This window comes from Candoia aspera, chromosome 1, assembly GCF_035149785.1.
Source record: "Candoia aspera isolate rCanAsp1 chromosome 1, rCanAsp1.hap2, whole genome shotgun sequence".
Lineage (NCBI taxonomy): Eukaryota > Metazoa > Chordata > Lepidosauria > Squamata > Boidae > Candoia > Candoia aspera.
Window position 1 is genome coordinate 210,111,633 of NC_086153.1, and position 16,899 is coordinate 210,128,531.

At 37.9% G+C, this 16,899-nt stretch overlaps 1 protein-coding gene across 1 annotated transcript in view; it reads left to right on the forward strand.

Annotated features, from left to right (window-relative positions):
- Positions 1-16,899, forward strand: part of VWDE (von Willebrand factor D and EGF domains) — a 221,349-nt gene that overhangs the window by 62,807 nt on the left and 141,643 nt on the right. Inside the window, exon 13 of the mRNA XM_063307665.1 lies at positions 16,148-16,284. Within this exon, the coding sequence (XP_063163735.1) occupies positions 16,148-16,284 (137 nt within the window). The remainder of the gene's footprint in view (positions 1-16,147; positions 16,285-16,899) is intronic.

Genomic DNA, 16,899 nt, shown 5'->3' on the forward strand with positions numbered 1-16,899 from the left:
GGGTCAATAGTCTTTCTATTCTGCTTCTTCAAAAGCCAACTTTCACTTCCATAGAGTGTTCACTTCACAACTCTGACCTTTGTAGGCATAAACAAATCACGGCAACTAAATATTTATTCCAAGTCCTTCAATGCTACCCCACTAGGAGTCTAATCTGCATTGGATGATGCTAAGTATCATTTTCTTAGCATGTGAAATTAAGCATATTGCACAATAATTTGCACACTCTATTAAGTCTCCTTTTTCTTTAGTATTGGTATATAGACTGATCTCTTCTAATCTTCGACACTGTCATTCCCCAGATTTGCTAGTGTATTTGGTTAGGACTTTTACTGATTCTTCTTCTGTTGTTTGCCATAGTTCTGTAGAAATTCCATTAATTCCTATCGCCTTCCAAGTTAGTAATGACAGGAGTTATATCTTCCAGTATAAGAGATTCTTGTAAATAAGGAATCTTGGATATTGACATCTCTATTGCAAAAAAAATCAGTATACTCCTTCTACAGTATGTCTGTTTGATCTTCTTAAGTTATTATCTGTCCATTGGCATCATTTAGCATCCCTATTCAAGACTGGAGACTCCTTCTGAGTTCAGAGATATTTTGGAAAAAAAAAATGTTTGTATTTCTGTACCTATCATTGTTTGTCTTTCTGTACCTACCTGTCTTCACTATCTTTACCAATGTCATTGTATTACTGTTCCTTCAGACATTTATTGCAATAGTTCTTTTAACAAGGAAAGTATTTTGTTACTGATTCTACCATAACCTAACATTTCACAAGACTTCAGTATAAATCGCACTGTCCATTCGCACTGTTGCCCTATACTTTCCACTTTAAAAAGATATCTAGTTCTTCTGCCAGAGCTGTCTCACCACAGGTCACCATATAACAGATCAACCTTAAAAGGAAGGTGGGGGAGAGAGACAGAAGAGAGAGAAAGCTCTTCTTAATGATTCAATCACAGTTCAAACTTTTTATACTTTTCTGTTACTTCAGTTAGCATACATATTAAGTTTATTGAACCAGAACATAATGTGCAGTGAATCATGTACCCCCCCCCTTATATGGTATTACTCATTAATGCTTGAATAATGAATAACAGTATAATATTCATGAATACTCCAGGTTGCATTCTTATCCCCTAACCTCCTTTTCTATCTTTTATCCAGCCATGAACTTTCCAGGTTATTAAAAGTTGTAAGAAACTCAAGCAGGTCAATTTGCTCCCTGCCCCATCCATTTTTATTTTTTTTTCTTTTCAAATGGTATATAGCCTGTGATGGCTCCTCAAGGCCACTGAATATTCTTAGTCTTCTTATGAGATTTATTTTGCACCCCCATTTGTGTTAAAGTTGGGTCTTCCAAATTTTGAGGCTTTTATCATATGAATATGATGATACATCCTTGTTTTCTTTGCGCTTCAGTTCAGATGTCAATCAACCATTTGAATTTACTATCATTAAAAAGAATAGCTTAATAGGAAATGCTACTTTTTCTTGTGAATGGTGATTTAGTGCAGTTGGTTTAAGTCATGAATAGTTATTTTGTAAATAGGAGAGTAGTATGCCTTGAAAGGTAATTAATATAAATCATAAACAGGATAAAAATAATAAAGCCAGGATAAAAACATATTTTAAAAATAGGAAAATTTATGAAGACATTTGCCAGAACCAATTGGCTTATAGAAACGTAGCTTTTTGTTGGATTGTAACAGCAGTTCATATTTTTTTAATGATATTCTACTACAGTTAGTGTCCATATAGCACTTTGAAGGGAACAGAACATCTCAGGTTTCAGTCCTAATTGCATTCTATTCTGAAGGCATTGGATTTGACAAGTCAGTGGATTTGACAAGTACCAGTATGCTTCCTACCAAAAAGGCAAGGTCACCTATAAGTTGAGCTCAATTTCTATTGAATCTGTGGGCACAACGCATGGATTAGTAGTTTTCTAGGCAACAATATGACAGTTTTTCAACTTCCCTACCAAACTTGTAGCTCTGGACCTCCCAGATGGTCTCCCATCCCAATGCCAACCAGAACACACCCCTCTTTAACATTCTGGGATCCACCAAGGTTGCCCTGATGTTGCTTTCTATCTGGGCAGAATAGATGTGGTTTACAACTTACGGTACAGTTTTCTTGCCACTATTTCTGAAACCCAAGACCTAACATGGTTATGTACAGGGACTTCCTAGGCAGAGTGCCTTTAAAAAGAGAAGGAAGCTTCGCTGCTATGAGCCAGGGTTAGCAGGGCTGGGTTTTTTTTGCAGGACCATCTATCTCCAATTATTTCTGCCTGTCCAATAAGAACTGACCGGATTGGCATGCACTGGCTCCAACTGCTGACGCAATGTTACTGGCAGGACCTGGAAATATCCCTTTGGAACAGCTCCCTCCTGAGATTCACTTGGCCCTGACCCTGCTTGCCTTTCAAAATGCATTAAAGGACAAAGTCTTACCCCAGGCACTGAGTCAGAGAGTGATCCCATTGGCTGAATTTTTCCTGGCATTTAACGTCCTTGTGTTTCAGGCTTTGTTTGTATTACTGGTTCACTGTGTTGTGTTATTTTTGTATGCACTTAATTGCTGTTTACTGAAGATGTATGCTGTGCCAAGCAGCAGCTATATAAATCAAACATACAAATAAATAAATCTGAATTGGAAAGCAAGTGTAAGTTTGACCTCACAGATACATGCTACTAATCCTGTAATAGAAATGAATAATAGGTCTAGTAAGATGAAACCTAGACCTTTTTTCTGACATGCATATCTCTAAATCAAAACAACAGAGAATGAGGACTTATGCACTGCAATTTTAGCTTTTATTTTTCTAGAGCAGTTGAAATAAATATGAACTTTTCGAAGAACAACAATAAAAAAACAGTAGTGCCATTGTTTTATTGTATTAGTCTCCATTCTATCCAAAGCACAAACAGTATTGGTTTGCAGCTGTTTGTTTAGTATGATATATCCAAAAGTCAATATAAACCAAATTTAGAAAGGATATCAAAAAAGGGACTTCAGAGATTATATGACTTGTGAGCTATACTATACCTGTAAAAAGTCATATACTGGAGATTAGCCTGTGATTAGGTGTGTGGGTTTTTTTTTCTGTTTTGCAAAATAGAGAAAACAAATCTGTGTATCAAGTATTTTATTTATTTATTTATTTATTTATTTATTTATCAAATTTGTCAGTGAGAAAATATACTGTATGTTAAAGATTACATTTCAGAAATCTGCATCTTCTTGTTTGTTTATTTATTTATTCATTGAATTTATACCCTGCCATATCAATTGATTCTCAGAGGCTTACAATGAATACAATGAAATAAAAATTTAAACATCTGTGTAGAATACTAACATAAATGGCAATTTAAAAAAGAGAATAAAATAACAAAAAGGGTAAAATAAATTAAGTCAACAAAATCATGAAAACGCTGTGCAATAATCTGGCTTTTAATAGTTTCCTAAGGTGAGAGCCAGTCTGGTGTAGTGGTTAAGCACCAGGCTAGGAACCAGGAGACTGTGAGTTCTAGTCCCACCTTAGGCCCAAAGCCAGCTGGGTGACCTTGGGCCAATCACTCTCTCTCAGCCCTAGGAAGCAGGCAAGGGCAAACCACTTGTGAAAAACCTTGCCAAGGAAACTGCAGGGATTTCTCCAGGCAGTCTTGAAGAATCGGACACAATTGAACAGATTAAAAAAAAATGTTCCCTAAAGGCCAATAGGGAAGGTTTTACAGGCAGAGTATTCGTGAACTACAGTATATGCTGTCATGTAAAAGAGTTTTGGACCTAACATATTTAAATCACTGAAAAGAAAAAAAATCCAAATGTAACTCATAAGAATTTTCTTAAAACACAAATATGCTGCCTGTTCAGTTTCAAAACAAGAAACACACCCACAATGATAATTCATCTGCAAATAATGAGATTGTTTGTGTGAAATTATTTATAAGAAACCATTTGTCCTGTATCAGAATGAATATATGATCCCTTTATGTAAACAATCATGTATTTATGTAGCTTTCAAAATTGGAAACTAAGCAGCAGTTATTTAAAACAGTCAATTCTACTGGTTCTTAGAATGGCAATAATTGAGTAGCATGATTTCATTTAAGCAACCTACTGCTTTCTTATTCAAGCACAGTGAGTTAAGTATGAAGTCTCTGTTTCCAACCTAATCAGATCTTTGCTCACTCTCTAATTTTGTTGCAAGTCTATGTTGCAGACATGGAACAATATATAACTCTGTTCACTAAGCCAGTTATGTTGTCCACATCTCTATGAAGCTTGAATAAGAAATCTATGTTCAAGGGACAACACAAATCTTTTGCCTTGTAGAAAAGACAAAACCTTTCAGGTTCAGTTATCAATGCTAAAGTAATGATAGCCCTTTTGGCCACCGCAGTGATGTTGGCAAAAATATCCTGTAGGGATGTGGGAGTTCAAATAAACTACCCACTGGCCTTTATTTTAAGAACATGTGAATAGCACTACTCAGGTTAGCCTTGCCATCCCCCCTTCTTGGTATTGTATATATGGATGCATATAGCTCCTCCATGGAAAAGGGGCTCTTGACTGTTCCACCATGTACCTTGGTGAAGGAGCCCTGCATACAATATATACAATGATACAGGCAGTACCAACACATTGGCCTAATGCCTGGGTGAGAAGTGTTGTTTGTTTGTTTGTTTATTCATTCATTCAATTTATATAGCCGCCCATCTCACATTTGTGACTCTGGGCAGCTTACAGTTAAAACACAAACAATGCTAAAAAAATAAAAATAAAATAAAACAACCATACAAACAATACAAAATGTTAAAACAATTGACAATTAAAAACCATACAATGTAGTCATCAGAAGAGCACAATAATTCAAGAACAGTGCAGCTATTTTATGGGCTCCATACCACTCTCTGATTCCCCAGGCCAGATAGCAAAGCCACATCTTCAGGCCTTTCAGGAAGGCCATCAAGGTTGGGGCCAGCTGACCTTGGGGGAATTTAGGTGTAAATAATCTCAGAAGCTCTGTTTTTCAGTGTGTGTGTGTGTGTGTGCGTGTGCGCACATGAATGTATCATGCTTGCTTGGGTTAATCATTTGACTTCCTCAGTATGCTCTGGAAGGCATAGTTCATTCACAATTCAATATATCCCTTGATGCATGCCATGTTCTCTGATCTATCTAATTGTACAGTGAGGGGCAACTGGGAGCAGGGGAAAAAAAACTATTATGATCCAAAACAAAATGCCAGTCTTCAGTATCATTTTCCCAGAATGTCTCTGAAATCCATAAAATCCCCCAAAACATTTTTTAGAAATATAGTGGATGACTATAAGCCATAGCTAGTTTGCAGAGAAAAGGCAAAAGCAGTTAGGTGATAGTATCACAGGTAGTTAAGAATGGTGAGGAGCAACCTCATGTGTTTACTGTCTGGTCAGTGGTGTTTTGTGAGTGACCTTGCACAACATGGTAGCAAATTTATGAGAATATTTATGACACATTCTCCAAATTCCAAAAACACTCACTATTTCACAAAGTTGTCTACTCTTCTAAAAATTTATTCCAGACTATAACTGCAAGAATTCTGTGATGCAATGGGTTTTAGGCAGAGTGCATGCAACCCATTATCAGGAGGTCCTCAGTATGCTCAGCTGTCTTGCCCTGAATCATCTGATGTAGATGAGGCAAAGGAAGAATAGGAGGAAACTGATGTTTCATAAAGGAAAACCATTTCCAAAAATTCAAGGAAAAAGTTGAAACCTAGAGTAGCAGCTAATTTCTGAACTTTGGAGGCCAGCAGTTAATCTATTTAATAGTGCACAACATGCTACATATGTAATTTGAACTGCAATTATAACACTAAGGATATCCAGCTGGAAGTTCAGGTCAAGATTTTGATGCGCTCCCTGTAACAGGGTGGGTTTATTATGGGCAATAAGAATCACAGATAGAGTGCAAACTACTACTTAGAGATACTAAGTGGGATGAATTTCCCAAATAGAAAGTTATAGTCAAGGCTTGCAGGTGTAATCTCTGATTTGTGCCTCAGAGTAAGTTCTTTTAATATCATTCATTCATTCATTGTTCAAATTTATATCACCACCCATCTCCCCCAAAAAGGGGGACTCTGGGAGGTTATATTACCCACTATATTAAGAAATAGTGAGTAATATACCCACTTAACTACCACAGTGATAGTAAATGAACAAGAACATACTGGAAGAGTTGATCCACTGATAGCAGGTAACAATCAAGGTACAGAGGTGAAGTTAAGAGCCAGCTATAGGATAGAAAGAAGACAATCAAGTGTACAACCTTGAATCAAAAGCTTTTCTAAAAATGAGAGAATTTTTTTAAAAAAGTCATGTCCATGGCCTATGAATCGTTGTGGCAGAAAGCAAAGAAGCAGGGTGAGACACCAGACAAACCTGATACTGGGCTCTGGCACCAGTGGTGAATCAGGCCTCACCACTGTTGACTGAGTCCCAGAAAGCTGAGCTGGAGAACCTATTGACTCAGCCCACAAGCATGCCATTGAGAAGATTGGTCTTGGATAGAATGGCCTTGCTACTGTGTAGCCCAGCTCCTGTTGCCAAAGCTGACCAGCACCAGGTATCCCTGGAGCTGCAAGTTTCCAGCATTTAAGGGACTACCTGAGTGCAATGTAACCACTATGATATCCCAGTCTTGTGTATTCAAGCTAGGAGCCTCCCTTACAACTGATCATTTGCCTAGGAGCCTCAAGCGTGCTAGGCAAACAGCTAGTGTTAGCACATTCCTTTCAATGTGTATTCCCCACTGTGTGCCTGCTTACTCTCTTGTAATCCCTTCCTCTCCAATGAATGTAAATCCAAACATTAATTCTCTTCTTGCTAATTATCCCAGTGCTGGGGTGAGCATTCCAAAAAATGGGGGAGTGGAGAAAAAGGAAAGCTGAAGTATAATTGTAAGCACAGTTGCAATCATATGATTTTCCACTTAGTGCCACATCAACTACCAACTGAGTTGCCAATCCCAGTTGTAGTTGTTTAAATGAGGACTACCTGTAGATTGTCCTGGAGAAAAGCCACTAAGTGGTCACTAAGAATTAACACTGACTTCATGACACATAATCAATCAGTGGCTATGGAACAATACTTGAATGTATTCCATGAATGGGGTGGATAGGAAGCAGTGTTTAAATATTGCTGCATGCCAGATTTTCCCATCCTGGTGTTCTCTAAATATGCTAGATTGCCTCTCCTCCAATTCCCAAGTAACATATGTAGAGGAAAAACGATGTAGTATATTAGAATCCTGTTTCTTATATTCTCCCTCAGTTTCTTGTGGTGTGTGCTTAGTTTAGGGAAAAGGAAAATTTTAAAACAACATATCCTGTAGACTTTCTGAAAAAGGGTAGGTTGGAAGTAATTGATAAGAATAAAGCAAATGTATGTTACAAATTGCCAATTTGTATTATACATTTCCTTTATTTATATACATTTCCATACAATTGCCAATATATGCTGGATAATGGAAAAAGCCAGGGAGTTTCAGAAAAACATCTATTTCTGTTTTATTGACTATTCTAAAGCCTTTGACTGTGTGGACCATAACAAATTGTGGCAAGTTCTTAGTGGTATGGGGATACCAAGTCATCTTGTCTGCCTCCTGAGGAATCTGTATAACGACCAAGTAGCAACAGTAAGAACAGACCACGGAACAACAGACTGGTTTAAGATTGGGAAAGGAGTACGGCAGGGCTGTATACTCTCACCCGACCTATTCAACTTGTATGCAGAACACATCATGTGATGTGCTGGGCTGGATGTTTCCAAGGCTGGGGTTAAGATCACTGGAAGAAACATTAACAATCTCAGATATGCAGATGATACCACTTTGATGGCTGAAAGCAAGGAGGAACTGAGGAGCCTCATGACGAAGGTGAAAGAAGAAAGTGCAAAAGCTTAAACCTCAAAAAAAGAAAACCAAGATTATGGCAACCAGCTTGATTGATAACTGGCAAATAGAGGGAGAAAATGTAGAGGCAGTGACAGACTTTGTATTTCTAGGTGCAAAGATTACTGCAGACGCTGCCTGCAACCAGGAAATCAGAAGATGTTTAATTCTTGGGAGGAGAGCAATGATAAATCTTGATAAAATAGTTAAGAGCAGAGACATCACACTGACAACAAAGGTCTGCATAGTTAAAGCAATGGTATTCCCCATAATAACATATGGCTGCAAGAGCTGAACCATAAGGAAGGCTGAGCGAAGGAAGATAGATGCTGTGGCCACATAATGAGAAGACAGGATACCCTGGAGAAGATGCTGATGCTAGGGAGAGTGGAAGGCAAAAGGAAGAGGGGCCGACCAAGGACAAGATGGATGGATGATATTCTAGAGCTGACAGATTCGACCTTGGGGGAGCTGGGGGTGGTGACAACCAACAGGAAGCTCTGGTGTGGGCTGAGCCATGAAGTCACGAAGAGTCACAAGTGACTGAACAAATAAACAAAAACAATGTTTTATCATGCTCCTCAACTGGAAGTATAATAGATTCCACATTTTAGAAAATTTTGGGAAGAGTTTTAATAGAATAATTCTTATTGTTTAACCCTATCCCAGATTGTTCACTCTTACTTGTGTTCCAGTGGCATTTTAGGATAAATTTAAGGTGGGCTTGAGCATGATAACTATGTTAATTTGGTGTATTCAAGTTCAACTCACTGGAAAAGGGCAATGGTTATAGTAACAGCCCTGCAGTTGCTGAAGCTATCAAGGACAAGTTTCAGGCAGGTCCAACTAGCAAGAGGCTTCATTATACAATTGGCCATCACATCTATACTTTTAACCCTGTTCAGCCTCATTGGGCACTGGAAGCAACTCCTAAAACCATTAAACAGTGTCCACAATCACAGTGCATGGAAAGGGTTTATTGACACTCCACTTCTGCAGTCCACAAATGAGATAAATAACATTCCACTAATTTGTTAGAAATATTGGTGGAAAGGCCAAGAAAGTAGCAGTGACAAATCCCAATAAAACCTGTATGCCTGTTTTCAGAATATATCCATACAGTAGACTGAACATAGTATGGGCTAATTTTTAGCATTCAGCAGGTGCCAGTATTGGTTACCTGCCTTTGTCAGCTTTGACAAGGAAAGACAGAAATTCACTAAGTCCCAATTTAACTTCGTAGTGCTTATTGCTGTGTGCTCAATTTGTTCCTATTATTGCAGGGTATCTTGTATTTGGGCTGCTCCAATACTGGCTTCCTGACAGTTGAATTGTTGAGAGTTGTCAGTTAGGTTTTATGCCGCACTGAAATAAATACATGTAAATATATACCTTATATTAGGCTTTAGTTAATAATCTCCTATTTATTTGTATGTCATTTTATATAATTCACATAGAATAAAACAAGCATAATTTATTTAAATTTGTTATACCGCTGACTACTGAACTTTAAATGTAAAGCCTCCTTCAAGTCAAGCTTGACACCTGGTAATTCTATGGCCATGGCCATGTAGTTTTCTTAGCAACAGTATGGAAGTAGCTAGCACCTGCTGTCATGCTCTCCGATCAAATGTTCACAGAACATCTGATTGGATTCGCATGCATGATTGGAGTTAACATGTGTCAGGATTTGTGAGTCAGCAGAAGTAGGAGGGGGACATGCCAGGCGTGTGAAAACATCTTGTTTGGGCTATCTCTGGCATCCAAGGTAAAGCTGCCGAGCCATTGGAGACATCTGCAGGGAACTGAACTGACTGGCACAAAAGGTGGGCTGCATGCCAAAGGGGAGGGGGTTGAGCTCACTGGACTGTTTAACTTGGGGAAAATGTGGGAACCTTTATTCACAACTTTTTCACTGTGTACTACGCTCCATTAAAGATATTTCTAACCTAATTAATTATGAATCAAATTTAATGGCAAGCTGAGTAATGCAGTCATTACACCTGCCTTCTTCAGGGATGTTTTTTTTTTTTTTTTTTTTTCTGTGTAGCTTATAGCCCTGGTATTCCCGAGTAGTCCCCTATCCAATTACTAACCAGGCTTATTTGGCTTAGCTTCCAAGACTACACCAAGTCACCCAGGTGCTGCTACCTATTGAGGTACCTACTGACATTTAAAAGAAAACAGAACAAAACAAAACAAAATGTTGTATAAATGGAATCAAATTGTTTTCAACCAAAACAGCCTTCCCAATGCACAGAATCCTAAATCAGTCTATTGATTTGGAATCCTGGGACACCAGGCTGAGGAAGACTGAGTTGAATCCAAGCATGCCCTTTCTTTCTTCCAAATCTCCAGGGCAAATTTAGGTCTGTGAGTGTGGGAGACATAAGAAGAATTAGAATCTAAGGAAAATTGCTTCCCTTTTATATTAATGACTGGTAGGAGTGCTTTTTCTAGCCAGTGTGCTGTCAGGATTATTTAGTCTATGGGACCTTATAAATACATTCCTGGGCCTCCATCCCCAGTTTATCTTCCTCTCTTCTTTTCCTTCACTAAAACTGTTGTTCTTTCACACATAACCCTCCTCACAAATATACTTTCTATCTTCTATGTCTCTCCTTACCAGGGTTACTTATCAGGCAGTGGCACTGGCATCTTTTTATCATCCCTTTGTTTCTCAAAATATTTTGATGTACTAAGGAACAAAGCTGCACTCATGCTCAGAACCTCAAAGGGACTCTAGAGGAAAGGAAAGACAGTAGTAGTAGTAGTAGTAGTAGTAGCAGTAGTGATTTAGAAACTGGCAGAATAAGTCTATGCTGATATCTTTTTAACAAGTTTGCATGGCACTATATTTGAGACCTCCAGGCTGTGGAGCCTTAGACCATTGTCTGGTGATCCAGTGCTAATACAGTAGTACCACTGTTCTGAAAACCAGAATTTCATTCATCAGTACAGTGGATCTATCCTCTTTTGAGAAATAAAAGGGACACTGGGATATTATGGTTTGCAACTTCAAATTAAAACAGTGTTTCTCAGCCTGATGTATAGATTTCAACTCCCAGAATTCTCCCCACATCTAGAAATTGCCATGGTGGGGAAACACTGCATTAGAAGTTTAAAGAAGTCAGTGAATTAGTAGTTGGTGGGAACAGAATCTCAGTAATCGCAGTCATTGTTTGAAATACAGTAGTTCATCAGGACTTACAGGTTATTGCAGGCTGTGATTTACAAATTAAAAAAAAAATTGGACAATTGTAGGGAACAATGGGAAGGGCTATTACAATCTCATGAAAAACACAGTGAAGCTTTTATTTTTAGCACTCCCTATCATTTATCAAAACTGCTCATCCTGTTTTCCTAATAGTATTGTGCATTACACGACTACTGAACTAATTGATGAGTGTTGGTAAGCAGAAAATATCCATTTGTAGATACAGTATTGTTTCAATGCACTGTTAATACTTCTGTTTCATTTATCACAAACCTGACTGAAAATAGGGAAAAACAGAAATATTTTCCAGCAGTAAAGCAAAACTTTTGCTTTTTGGACCCATCTGTCCCAACACCTGAACCTGGAACGTCACTGCCACCCCTTCCATTACAGAGCACAGCAGCTGATATGAGGCAAAAGATCATGGATAAACTAGCTACCAGACATTGTGGTAGTACACAAGGACCAGAAGACAGTGGTGGTGATAGATGTAGTGGTGCCAAGTGACAGCAACATCAGGAAGAAGGAGTATGAGAAGCTGGAGAGGAACCAGGCCTGAAGGAGGAACTAGAGGGGATGTGGAAAGGTGGTCCCAGTGGTGGTACGGGCACTTGGGGCTGTGACCCCCAAGCTGGGAGGGTGGCTCCAACAGATCCCAGGAGCAACATCAGAGCTCTCTGTCCAGAAGAGTGCAGTGCTAGGAACAGCTAAGATACTGCGCAGAACCCTCAAACTCCCAGGCCTCTGGTAAAGGACCTGAGGTTGAGGAAGACACAGACCATCCATAGGGGTGAAAAGGGAATTTCTATATTGAATATATCAGCCACACAAAAAGATACAGATGTAAGTAGTTGCCGACAGGAACTGTATGAGTGCCACTGTATTCTGAAGCACCTTTTTCCATTTGAATCCAAAATACTGCACAAACGCACTGGGTTTTAAGTAAATGAAAAAGAATGTACATTAAAGCTAATTTTCAAATGAATAGGGGAATTAAATCACAGCAATCTAGTTTCACTTGTGAAGAGTTGCTCTATATTGAAAAATCCTTTTTGGAATCTCTGTTTTAATAACGCCACTAATTGAACAGCTACTGGAAACATTCAGTGTTTTTAAAAAACCACTAAACTTCCCTGGAGACATGTATATTCCTAGGATCTTAAATGTACAGCATCTTTCTTTTAAAAATGTCTGAGACAAAAAATGTCTTTCTCTCTTTTTACTAACCACAGATCTGTTACAGAACTGTCAAAAATGTACAAAAATTAGTTTCGTGTGCACAGTTATTCATACAGTTAAATGACTAACATTTCTACATTAAGGCTTAACTGTTTTTTAAGGCTATGTGATCCAACAGTCCATCTTGAATAGCTGAAGTGGTTTCAGCATTAATTTTTTAAAAAATATTTATTTATTTATTTATATTTCAAATTTCCATCACTGCCCTTCTCCCCCCAAAAGGGGACTCTGGGTGGTTTACAATCAAAGTTAAAACACATAAATTACAATATAAATACTCTATAAAATCAAATAAATATACAATAGAAAATATAAAATTCAGCAGCGAAGTTCTTGTTGGTTGGGGAGAGATCTATAATAGCCACCCCCAGGATGAACTGGTGCCCCTCCCACCCCAAGCAAGGCGGCAGAACCAGGTTTTTAGGTTCTATTAATCTTAAATATCCTTCCTGATCTAATATATACTCAAGAGTTCATGCCTTACGTTTGATAGGTATTTATGAACAGACAACTTTTCATAAAATATTTTCTCTCAAATCATGAAAATATTCTTAAGTCAAATATCTTTATCAATGTATATATTCCTGAAGTAGATTTATATAGGTAAAATCATACTCCCATTATCTAGAATATCTGTGTAGTGACTTCTTTTTTCAACTTTTTTTGGTCACTTTTCAGAAGTCTATTTATTTTGGTTGCACACAAGGAATTCATGACACTAACATCATCGTCTTTTCTTCAGCCTGATGTTTACTGATATAGCATCACCAAATACAAGGGTCTGAATTACGGCAAGGAATATAGGATGTTTTCTTTTCAAGTAGTTGTTAGGATTCTTCCCAGAATCCTTTTATGTTATTTGCTAGTGATTTCTTTTTTCTTGGAGCTCTCCCTTAAACACTTATTTATGAATGTAGGAAGGAGTAAAGAGGGGCCTGCTTTGGCTCAGTAGTATGATTTTGTGTGGCTGCAACAGCCAATTGATGCATAATCACCATGACTGCAAAGGTACCACCATATTACATGCTGATTACACTTCAGGGGAAAGAAATCTGGACATTCCCCCATGCTTGCTCCCAATTTCAATCTCCCTGCTTCCTAAAAGAGGAAAAAAAGAGAATTGGTGATTCAAATCATTGTCGTTGTATTAATTTTCATGCTATATGATAGAATAAAATAACATGCAAGAACAAAGAATTTCATGAATAGTTAAATATTTCATTTGTTAGTGACATTTTGGGTACATCATTCTGTTATGATCCAATAGACTATTTCATACCCTAGTTCAGTGCTTGCAGACCCATATTTAGCATTATTGTTATTATTCAGTAAACTTTAATGAATCAAATTATACTCCATAAATCATTCCATCAAACATTTTAACCCACCTTCACCCAACTGGAAGCTTGCACTACATCTCCTAAATTCACAGTCAGCACAGTCATAGATCATACTGATGATAAATGTGGGAGTTTTGTTCCTACTTATGTGGTGAGCATAAGATTATAGTGGCTGCTTTAATAATTACTTAGCTGGGTGCAGGTATCTGTTATGAAAATATGAAACTGTTTCTCACTACATGAAACTAAAGTCATCTGTTTGTCTAGCCAACTATTGTCTATACCATTTTATAAACCGTAGATTTCTAAGCTATCAGGAAGAGAATCAACCCTGCCTTGCTATTTAAGATCATTCTTATGACTGAACCTTCTGCATAGAAAGCACCTAGGATGTTTTGAGTAATAGGTGGTATAGAAATATTTTAAATAATAGCTTAAAAGCTGTACTATTGCTGTAACAAAAAAAAAATAAAATCAAGGAGTTACGTATGTTCTGTGTTGTTTTTGCCTTGTGCTTGGTTAACATTTTAATGCAGCATTGTTCATTTTGTAAGATAATTTTGTAGAAATTTGAAAACTATATACAACTGCACCTTGTATGGTATATTCAGTGGTCTGATCTACTGTCCATATTGAGAAATGAATGCCATGCTTATTTGCTACAGACTGATGAGACATCAGAATGATACAGTTTGCACACTAAGTGGGATGATGTTTCTTGGCAGAATTCTCACAGATTTTGCTAGTGTTCGTATCTGTGGTAATTCACAAGTGACCCATGAAGTTAAAATGGATAGCTCATGAAGTGTCAGGCCCAGCCAAAGAACAACAAAGAGTCAGTGCAATCAACTCCAGTTCTTAATTTGATCACACCATGAAGACAGAATCTTGCCAGACTAAAGCTGCTCTAACTAACCTAAGGGGTAATAACCTGGGAGACTGTAGGGCAGGGCTACCCTGAACCTCTTCCTTTTCCCACTATTGCCCCCTGGGCTGTGCCTTCTCTTATCTCCCTGGATTGTGCTCCCTCCTTCCTAAGAACCAACAGCACCACCGAGATCCATCACAACACCCTCCCCTTCAGAAAGACATTTCATAACATGAAAGCAGCTTGAAGGAATATTCCCAGAAATAGAAATATAGTCTAGTCCTTCAGACACATTATTCCACATTTATACAGACAATTTATTCCATATTTATGGAATCACTGCAATCGTAAGACCATTAAAAAGAGCAGATATAAGAAGAATTTTCATAAGTCCCTCATCAGCCTTGAACAGAATAATCTTATGAATTTAACAACATTCACTGTAATGAGAAACACTTTTCTCACCAGATGGCTTCAGTTGCTACATAAAATATAAGAAAAATGCCAATTCATGTTTTCAGTGCCTGTTTTTCCTATTGCTTTTTCCCAGAAATTTCTATTTAAGATTGGTGCTTGACTTTTTGACATAGGAAAGAAAAAGCTAGTATTTTAGACAAAATGGATCTGCAACTAAAGCTTGTAGATAAAGATTTTCTTTATAAAATAATCAGAAAGCATAAATGTACTGTATTTGCACACATATATTAACTCTAGACAGGATCACTCTCCCCTTAGATGAAGTGGTCTGCACCCAGGGGATCCTCATGGATTCATGGCTTTTGCTGAACAACAGGTGGAAGCTGTGGCCATAAGACCCTTTCCCCAGCTGAAGTTCATGTGCTAGTTGCAAACTTATTTGGACTAGGATGCCTTGGCAATAGTGACTCGAGCACATGTCACCACATGCCTAAATTTCTGTAACACATTCTACTTGGGTCTGTCTTTGAAAATGATTTGGAAGTTTCAGTTGGTAGAAAATGCAGTGGACAGGTTACTAATAGGTAGAATCACTATTTTAATGTTATATCTATCCTTTGGTCATTGCAATGGTTGCCAACAAGCTTCTGGTTCCATTTCAAAATCCTGGTTTTGAAATTGAAAGCCTATATGACTTGGTTCCACAGTATCTTCTAGATGAATTCTTCCTGGTTCACCTTCTCATGCAAGGAGCAGTTGCTGGGGATCCCATCCCTGCATGAATACTAAGAGTGTGGGCCCAAAGGCAGTTCTTCTCTGGGGTGTCCTCCATGCTTTGGAATACTTTCCCTTCTTGGATCACTGGGCACCCTCCCTATTACCCTTCTACAAGTTAGGTATAACAATTATTTTTGAGCAGCCATTCAGTTTTAGATGGTTAGTTGAGTGTTTGGGCAACCATAGTATTGTTTCTTCTGTTGTTGTTTTTACTTCTCACCTGATTTGAATTGTGAACCACCAGAAGTCTGACCAAATGGTGCAGTAAAAAATTACTGTAAATTACTAAATACAAATACATAATTAGTTGATTGTCACATATTTATTTCCATATTAGAGCATTCTGTGGAGATTACAGATCTACTCAATGGTGGCTTCTGTGATGTAAGAGTTTCCAACTGCAGCAAAATCCAAGTGCTTGGACTTGGCTTTAACAACTCGCCTGATCTTCACTGTGAAGTCACCAGACTGACTGTAAGTAGTTTAATGTGAGAGCATGAAAATAATGAAATATTCATCAGAAAACTTCTTCGATTCAATAAACTCTGAGAGAAGGGCAGTCATGATTGACAAAATATTCAGTTTCAAGAATGTTTAGCCAGGTAATTGGATGGTTATCAAGTAGAAATATTGTTTTTCCCCAAATAAATGCTTTTGAATAGCAGGGGGTCAGGTGTGAGTGAGCAGGGTCTTCTTATTTTGTCTAGGAAGAAGACCAACAGTGAATGTGTGCCAGTATAGTTGGTTGCAGGCATCAACTATATGTCTTTGATGAATAGCTGGTAGGTTACCAGTTATTTGGGAGGGGCTGGTGAATTTAACTTTTTTTTTTTTTTTGTAATTCTCAGTCAGGGCTTCGGTTTCTTTCCTTTCCTTTCCTATCAAATTACTTATTCCCTTCTCATCTCTATCCGGGTTGGTTCCCTTTTTCTCTTTCTCTTCCCTTTCCAAATGAATTATATTTTCCCTCTTGCTTCCTTTCCTTTCCTTTCCTTTCCTTTCCTTTCCTTTCCTTTCCTTTCCTTTCCTTTCCTTTCCTTTCCTTTCCCAGCTTCTGTTTAGAAGGAGAGAGGGGAAGATGTATGTGTG